This window comes from Triticum aestivum, chromosome 3D, assembly GCF_018294505.1.
Source record: "Triticum aestivum cultivar Chinese Spring chromosome 3D, IWGSC CS RefSeq v2.1, whole genome shotgun sequence".
NCBI lineage: Eukaryota > Viridiplantae > Streptophyta > Magnoliopsida > Poales > Poaceae > Triticum > Triticum aestivum.
The window spans coordinates 513,381,468-513,389,829 of NC_057802.1; the positions used below are offsets into that span (position 1 = coordinate 513,381,468).

General features: G+C 49.0%; 1 protein-coding gene across 1 annotated transcript; it reads right to left on the bottom strand.

The window, feature by feature from the left end:
* Positions 1-790: 790 nt before the first annotated feature.
* LOC123080102 (NAC domain-containing protein 6) lies at positions 791-3,429 on the bottom strand. Its single transcript, XM_044502982.1, has 3 exons — positions 2,706-3,429; positions 2,341-2,609; positions 791-1,806 (listed from the first exon to the last, which is right to left on the bottom strand). The coding sequence occupies exons 1-3, from the start codon at positions 2,956-2,958 to the stop codon at positions 1,096-1,098; spliced, it is 1,233 nt and encodes a 410-aa protein (XP_044358917.1). The 5' UTR covers positions 2,959-3,429; the 3' UTR covers positions 791-1,095.
* Positions 3,430-8,362: the final 4,933 nt, after the last annotated feature.

Here is an 8,362-nt window from a genome sequence, read left to right on the forward strand (position 1 = left end):
CTATTCAACTTCAGATACACAACTTTATTACCCGAACTGAAAAGTAGTTCTCGTGAGCACCTACATACATAACATAACAAGAAGAAGAGAATCTAAAAGTACCAAGACCAGCAATATATATTTGAGAAAACAGCTTGCTCCCTACGAGTATAGACTGTCCTCTCCAAGTTATCGATCTCATGCACGGGCCAAGTAGCTACTAGGTAGACAGGAGGTATCTTATCTCCCCACACCAATTTGGCGGTGCATTTCACCTCCCTTTCCATCCCCACACACGTCTGCGAGGCGCAAACCGGGACGACACCGCCTGGCCGTAAGTACCATCCACCGGTGAGTGAGTGTGAGTCCATGACACGCTCTGACAAGCTCATCCAATAATCCATGATAGCACTAACAAAAATCCAACAAACCATGGCAAGAGAACACAGTGCTCCGACTGTATATACAGAGAGCATGCAGAGAGTGGGAGAAGAGAGAAAAGACAAATGTTGCGCTCACATGATTGCAGCAGGCCAGTATAATCCTCACATCCATCTCTGACACGGTCCTGTAGTACACCCCGACAGCACCTCCGGCCTGCAAGTTCTCTCCTCTCTCTCTCTCTCCTAATCATTCCGGTGAGGCAATCTCTGCCATGGTCATCGCCCAATCATGCAGCTGGCGGCATGGCATTATTTTATGTGTCCAAAGTCAGACAGTTAAAAACGAGGCACTTTTGACTGGACACATGCAAGTACATGCGCCCATCCAGGTCCTACATTGCCAGTGAGTAACACATGCATGTGTATCATGTCAAATCGACGAGGTTATTATATGGAACTCATCAGGAATTACAAATTATCTATCCTGAATTCTCTTGATCATACTGGAGTACGTAGTACCTGAGAAGATGGGGTGATCTATATATGGACTGGCCAAGAATGCTATAATGGTCTAATTGTTCGTTTACTCAGAAGAATAATAACTGTGGAGAGAGAGAGGGAGAGAGTGAGAGAGAGAGAGAGGAGGTGTACAAGGTGGAGTGGTACCAATTGCACAGCTAGCCATGCACGGGTGCATGCACTGTTGCCGCGCACGCGCTTCCCTCTTGATCCGTCACTTGAAGCCGGCGCCACCGTAATCTCTGCCCGCCGCCGCGTCGGGGATCGGGTTCCAGTCCCAGATCTTGTCGGAGATGGCGGCCAGCGACATCGGCAGCGTCCCCAGCGGCGTAATTGGCTGCGTCGGCGGCGTCGGCAGTGGAACGACGAAGTGGTCGTGGTGGCCGCCGGACGACGCGGGGCTGTGGTAGGACGGCAGCTGGGCGGCGCCGTGGCCCACCAGCGTGCTCAGCTCGTCGATGGCCGCGGCGGAGGCGACGCCCATGGACGCCGCGTTCACCAGGTTGAGCAGCGAGTACGTGGACGCGAAGGTGTTTGTGCTCTTGGAGTACTGCTGGTACAGCAACGCCGCGGCTGCCTCCTGCTGATGATCGCCGGTCGCTGCGGTTGACTGTAGGTATCCTAATGAGCCACCCGAGGGCTTTAAGGTGGCTGCTAGGTGCTGCCTTGGAGCCGCCGGCCTGTGCGTTTGGGCGTGATCGGTCATGGGCGCCGGCGGCGACGTGCACTCGCCTGCTTGTAGAAGTTGGAGCTTGGATGGAGTCGGCGGTGGCGTGGGCGTGGACGTCGACGATGACCCTTGTCTGTTGTCCTGCCGTGCCTCAGCGCCGCGGCGGGAGGGCATCGTCGACCGCGCCGAGGAGGGGTGGCCACGGCCGTCGTCGATGCCGGTGCGCTTGTAGACACGGCAGAGAGAGATTTCTGTCTGCAAATTCATGGAGGTGTAACACGTGAGGATCGACAAGGAAATGTGTGGCATGCGAAGAATTGAGGATGTCTACTCTCTGCTGAAAATTTAGTTCTAAAGTCGATACTACAATTGATTCCGGTCAAAAAGATTGAGGAATCTAGGATGGAATTCTAGGTTCCTCATATGTTCAAGATTCTAGCTATAGTGCTATCTAGAGAGATATCCAATCGAGTGCGTAGGTTGTTCATGGCAAGAACACCATGGTGCAAGTAATAAGATAAAGAAGATTGAAGCCCTAGCTAGCTGATTACTTGTAGATCTGAAACGGCGTATATTTATGCACAAGAAGTACAATAAAGGCAAAATTATATGCCCCAAAATTGGTACTACCCAAAATCAAAGAACTAGTACAGGCGCAGCACAAACCCTAGTTCATGTCTTCTAATGAAATTACCTGCAGATTAATCATTCCGGCCGGCCGTTTCTTGTGCAGATGGATAGATCAGGAGGGAAATTTCTATGAGATGCTAGAATACAGGTACTACGTACCTTGTGGTATCGGTCGGTGTCGGCGGTGGGGAGGCGGTACTCGTTCATGATCCAGCTGCTGCGGACGCCCTTGGGCGCCTTGCCGGAGTAGAAGACGAGCGTCTTCTTGAGCCCGATGGAGCGGTTGTTCTCCGCCCGGATCATCCTGTCCGCCCCCGTCGCCTTCCAGTACCCCGACGCCGTCACCCGGTTGGGCCTGTCCCCGTTCCGGTACTTGCGGTCCCTCGGCACGTAGAAGAACCACTCCTTCTCCCCAATCGCCGCCAGCGCTGCGGTCGCCGGTCAGCCACAGCCACGCATAAGAAATTCAGCACAAAGATCTGAATTCTGAAAAGAGGCAATTGAGTAGAGTGATTGTTCCAGACCTGGGAGCTCCCAGGGGTCGTAGCGGTAGAGGTCGAGGAAGGTGATGAGCTCGACATTGAAGCGCTTGCCCTCCACCTTGCGGCGGAGGTAGAACTCGATCAGCTCCTCCTCCGTCGGGTGGAACCGGAACCCGGGCATCACCAGGTCGTCCTCGTGCGCGTCCCGGCCGCCGCCCTCCTTGATACTACCCACGCCAGCTCCCGCCGCCGCCGCGGCGGCGCCATGGCCGCCGCCCTCGTGTCTGCTGCTCATGCCTCCTCCCCAATTCGCATAGGTTGCTAGATAGCTAGGGGCTAGGGCAGCTGGGTGTTAGCTAGCTAGCTAGGTGAGCACGAGAGCAAGTTAAGTGGCCAGCTGCTTCCTCTCGCGAAAAGGAGCTCGGCCCGGCCGGGGTGCGCGTATTGCAAGTGGAGAATCGATCGAGGGGGGGAAGGGATAAGATTAGTGTTTGGGCCAATATATATATCGACGAGAAAGCACAAGGATTAGTCGATCGTGGGATACATCCAGTATCTTTACCTAGCGTGAGTATTAACTGGACGGCTGCTACTGGTCGCTCTAACCACTAGTCTACGCTAGCTAGAATCCCGAGCTACGCGCGCACAGTGGAGTGGCAATGGCGATATGTGAGCGAGCCGTGACGCATCACACACACACGGGAGAGGTGGAAAGCGACGGAGGAGCCGAGTTAAATAGGGGGAAAAGGACGCCTCAGGAAGAGTACAGCCATGGGCGGTTGCCCGCTTGCAACCCTGTGATTGTGCCCCGGTGAGGTGAGTGATGGATATGGAGTGCGTCTGCATTCTTTGCATTGATTAATGCGGTGGCTTTGGTGATTTTCTGTACTCTTTCTTTGGGCCCGGCTACTCTCTTGGGTCCACAATGTAAGTCTGGTATTGGTAAATATTTTCAACTTTAACCAAAATATAAGTTCTTCCGCACCTATAATGCATATTTTTCCTATATGTTGCACCAATTTATCCTCCTCAATTTCATCTTGAATGAGGTTATTACTCTACTGGCATGAATAACTATAGTGTGGCATTGGCATTTTGCTAGCATCTCCGTAAGTCCAAATGAGAGAGTTCCACTAGCACAAACAACATTTCCTTAGAGCTAATCAATGACGTCTGGTGAAATGGAAGCTTGTGTGTAAACCTAAAAGCCTTGGGGGGGAGGGGGGCTAGGCATCATTAACACCTCTATTGGGAATCTATGCTTGATCATCAAATGGTGGTGGAGGATCTTTAACACTCCGGAGGGGACTCTTTGGCTTATCTTCCTAAGGCTAAATATTTTCCTTCTTGCAACCCCATGTTCGCTTCACCTTCTGGCGGCTCTCAATTTTGGCATGACCTTGTTAGGGTGAGGGGCATTTTCCGTTCCCATGTCAAGTTTGTGGTCGGCAATGGCGAATCCATCTGATCTGGCTTGACTGGTGGCACAAAGATGGCCCACTTTGCATTTCTTTTCCGGTTTCTTTTCTCGTATTGTTCTTCTCCTAAGATTTCCATCTCGGATCTTGCTGGTTTAAACTGGGACCTCCAGCTGCATCGTGCTCGCTCTCTCCCGAAGAGTTGGTTTAGTGGCAGCGTCTTGCTGAGCTTTTCCCTTTGCTCTCGGAGGAGGCTGACAAGGTGATGTGGCCTCACTCGGCCTCGGGCCATTTTTCTGTGAAATCGCTCTATTCCACGTTGATTATAGGTTCTCCTTCCCTAATATTCAAGGTTGTTTGGCGTGCTAGAATTCCCCTTAAGATCAAAATCTTTATGTGGCAGGCCATTTGTGGTCACCTTCCCATGGCGGATCAGATTTTCAAGCATAATGGTCCTGGGACCAATTTTTGCAAACTTTGTGGGGGCTAGGGAGGACACCAAACATGTGTTGTTTAACTGTCATTTGGCTAAACTCCCATGGAGCTGTATTAGATCATGGATGGCTGTTAATTGGTCCCCTTCTTCCTTCTTGGAACTTCGATCCTCCTCTAACTCCCTCTACGGTCTAAAGAAGCGAATGCTATGGTTTGCGTTTTCTGCAATGTCTTGGGTGCTGTGGACCACTAGAAACAAATTTACTATTGAAATATTTTTCCCAACAAACCCGCTGATTGCTTATATAAATTGATCTCTCCCAGCTTATGATACTCGTTGCAGAGATGATCATTCTCCTTCATCAACTTGGCTAACTCCTTCTCATATGCCAGCTTGTCTTTAATCCTGCCATGGTTTTACTCATGAAAACATTTCCCAAAGCTTGTTGAGGCAGTTCTTAAGTATCTCAGGCCAGACAGCATCAACCAACTTAACTACACCACAGTTTGCACATCCCTGTGCAAATAAACAACATGTAAAAAAATAACATTCAAAACTGAATTCAGTTGAAGCAGATTCCATATAAGTTGACAACAATTGCCATGCGGAAGGGATTGTACTGCTACAACACAAAATTTGGCCAATATGTTTAACTATTGTTAAGAAAATGTTTAGTCACACAACACAAAATTAATGGACATTGCAAATGCCAATAAATATCAATCTCACTTGTGCACTACAGATAACTAATGCCAAACACAAATACAATGTAGTAGGAATATGTCATATAATCAATCTATCCCTAACCTGCTACACATGCTTCTGGTTCATATGCCAGGTAATCTATCTAATTAACAACCACTTGTGCTACCAATGAACAACTACACATCAGATACTATAGCTAGTTACTCACCTACACATGGTAGCCATAAAACCTCCTACCAGTGTCAGCACCTTCAAAGGCAGCACACTTCCTCGGCATCATCTGGTGCAACATGCACTTGGGAACTTCCTCCATCATAGCACCACAAATCAGTGGCTCAGGGATGGTGTCAAGTGTTTCCTACATAAATTACAAGCTAAATCAACCTATGAATCCATTATATTGTTGCAGATCCATGAAGCATTGGCTCAGAAATCACCTATACCCCAATTCCCAAATCGAGTGAACCGTCCTAAGTAATCGGAGAAGGAGAGGAGAATGCTTACAAAGTACTCCAGATCCATAAAGTTGTTGCCCATGCTTTCATCATTGGAGCTCTCTTCCCCATCCATCCACGGCGACATCCTGGCCAACAACGAGCTTCTGCGGTGGTCGGGGTCAATGGCAAGCTCGGGTGGAGGAGAAGAGAACCAGGGAGCCGGACAGAAAGATTGGTTGGGGCCGTGGCTATGTCAACTGAACTCGGTGGCGCCGGACAGAAAGATTGGTTGGGGCCGAGTTTGACTTTTGGTTTGGGACATATGTGGATGTGAGAAAGTAGTTGAGGGTTTTGGAGCATATCACTAAGCACTTTGAGCAAGAAACTCATTAAGCAACACCTCACCCCCTCTTGATAGTATTGGCTTTTCCTATGGACTCAATGTGATCTTGTATCAAATGAAAATGTAGAGTCTTGTGCTTTGAGCTTGAGCCAATCTTTTGTCCTTAGCATTTTGAGGGGTCCACTTTCTAATCCATGCCATGCCAATCATTGAGCTTTCCTGAAATATTTATCTTGAAATAGCATTAGCTCAATGAGCTATATGTTGTTAGGAATGAAGGAAATATGCCCTAGAGACAATAATAAAGTTATTATTTATTTCCTTATATCATGATAAATGTTTATTATTCATGCTAGAATTGTATTAACCGGAAACATAATACTTGTGTGAAACATAGACAAACAGAGTGTCACTAGTATGCCTCTACTTGACTAGCTCGTTGATCAAAGATGGTTATGTTTCCTAGCCATTGACATGAGTTGTCATTTGATTAACGGGATCACATCATTAGGAGAATGATGTGATTAACTTGACCCATTCTGTTAGCTTAGCACTTGATCGTTTAGTATTCTGCTATTGCTTTCTTCATGACTTATACATGTTCCTATGACTATGAGATTATGCAACTCCCGTTTACCGAAGGAACACTTTGTGTGCTACCAAACGTCACAACGTAACTGGGTGATTATAAAGGTGCTCTACAGGTGTCTCCGAAGGTACTTGTTGGGTTGGCGTATTTCGAGATTCGGATTTGTCACTCCGATTGTCGGAGAGGTATCTCTGGGCCCACTCGGTAATGCACAACACTATAAGCCTTGCAAGCATTGCAACTAATGAGTTAGTTGCGGATGATGTATTACGTAACGAGTAAACATACTTGCCGGTAATGAGATTGAACTAGGTATTGAGATGCCGACGATCGAATCTCGGGCAAGTAACATACTGATGACAAAGGGAACAATGTATGTTGTTATGCGGTTTGACCGATAAAGATCTTTGTAGAATATGTAGGAGCCAATATGAGCATCCAGGTTCCGTTATTGGTTATTGACCGGAGACGTGTCTCGGTCATGTGTACATAGTTCTCGAACCCGTAGGGTCCGCACGCTTAAAGTTCTATGACGGTTATATTATGAGTTTATGTGTTTTGATGTAACAAAGGTAGTTCGGAGTCCCGGATGTGATCACGGACATGACGAGGAGTCTCGAAATGGTCGAGACATAAAGATTGATATATTGGAAGCCTATATTTGGATATCGGAAGTGTTCCGGGTAAAATCGGGATTTTACCGGAGTACCAGGGGTTACCGGAACCCCCTGGGGGTTTAATGGGCCAAGATGGGCCTTAGTGGAGAAGAGGAGGGGCGTCCAGGGCAGGCCGCGCGCCCCTCCTCCTCTAGTCCGAATTGGACAAGGAGGAGGGGGGGGGCGCCCCCTTTCCTTCCTCTCTCCCTCCTCCTCCCCCCTTCTCCTACTCCAACTAGGAAAGGAGGGAGTCCTACTCTCGGTGGGAGTAGGACTCCTCCCTGGCGCGCCTCCTTCTGGCCGGCCGCCTCTCCCCCCTTGCTCTTTTATATACGGGGGCAGGGGGCACCTCTAGACACAATAATTGATCCCTTGGATCTATTAGCCGTGTGCGGTGCCCCCCTCCACCATAATCCACCTCGGTCATATCGTAGCGGTGCTTAGGCGAAGCCCTGCGTCGGTAGAACATAATCATCGTCACCATGCCGTTGTGCTGACGGAACTCTCCCTCAAAGCTCGGCTGGATCGGAGTTCGAGGGACGTCATCGAGTTGAACGTGTGCTGAACTCGGAGGTGCCGTGCATTCGGTACTTGATCGGTCGGATCGTGAGGACGTACGACTACATCAACCGTGTTGTGCTAACGCTTCCGCTTTGGGTCTACGAGGGTACGTGGACACACTCTCCCCTCTCGTTGCTATGCATCACCATGATCCTGTGTGTGCGTAGGAATTTTTTTGAAATTACTACGTTCCCCAACAGTGGCGTCCGAGCCTGGTTTTATGCGTAGATGTTATATGCACGAGTAGAACACAAGTGAGTTGTGGGCGATACAAGTCATACTGCTCACCAGCATGTCACATTTTGGTTCGGCGGTATTGTTGGATGAAGCGGCCCGGACCGACATTACGCGTACGCTTACGCGCGACTGGTTCTACCGACGTGCTTTACACATAGGTGGCTGGCGGGTGCCAGTTTCTCCAACTTTAGTTGAACCGAGTGTGGCTACGCCCGGTCCTTGAGAAGGTTAAAACAACACTAACTTGACGAACTATCGTTGTGGTTTTGATGCGTAGGTAAGAACGGTTCTTGCTCAACCCGTAGCAGCCACGTAAA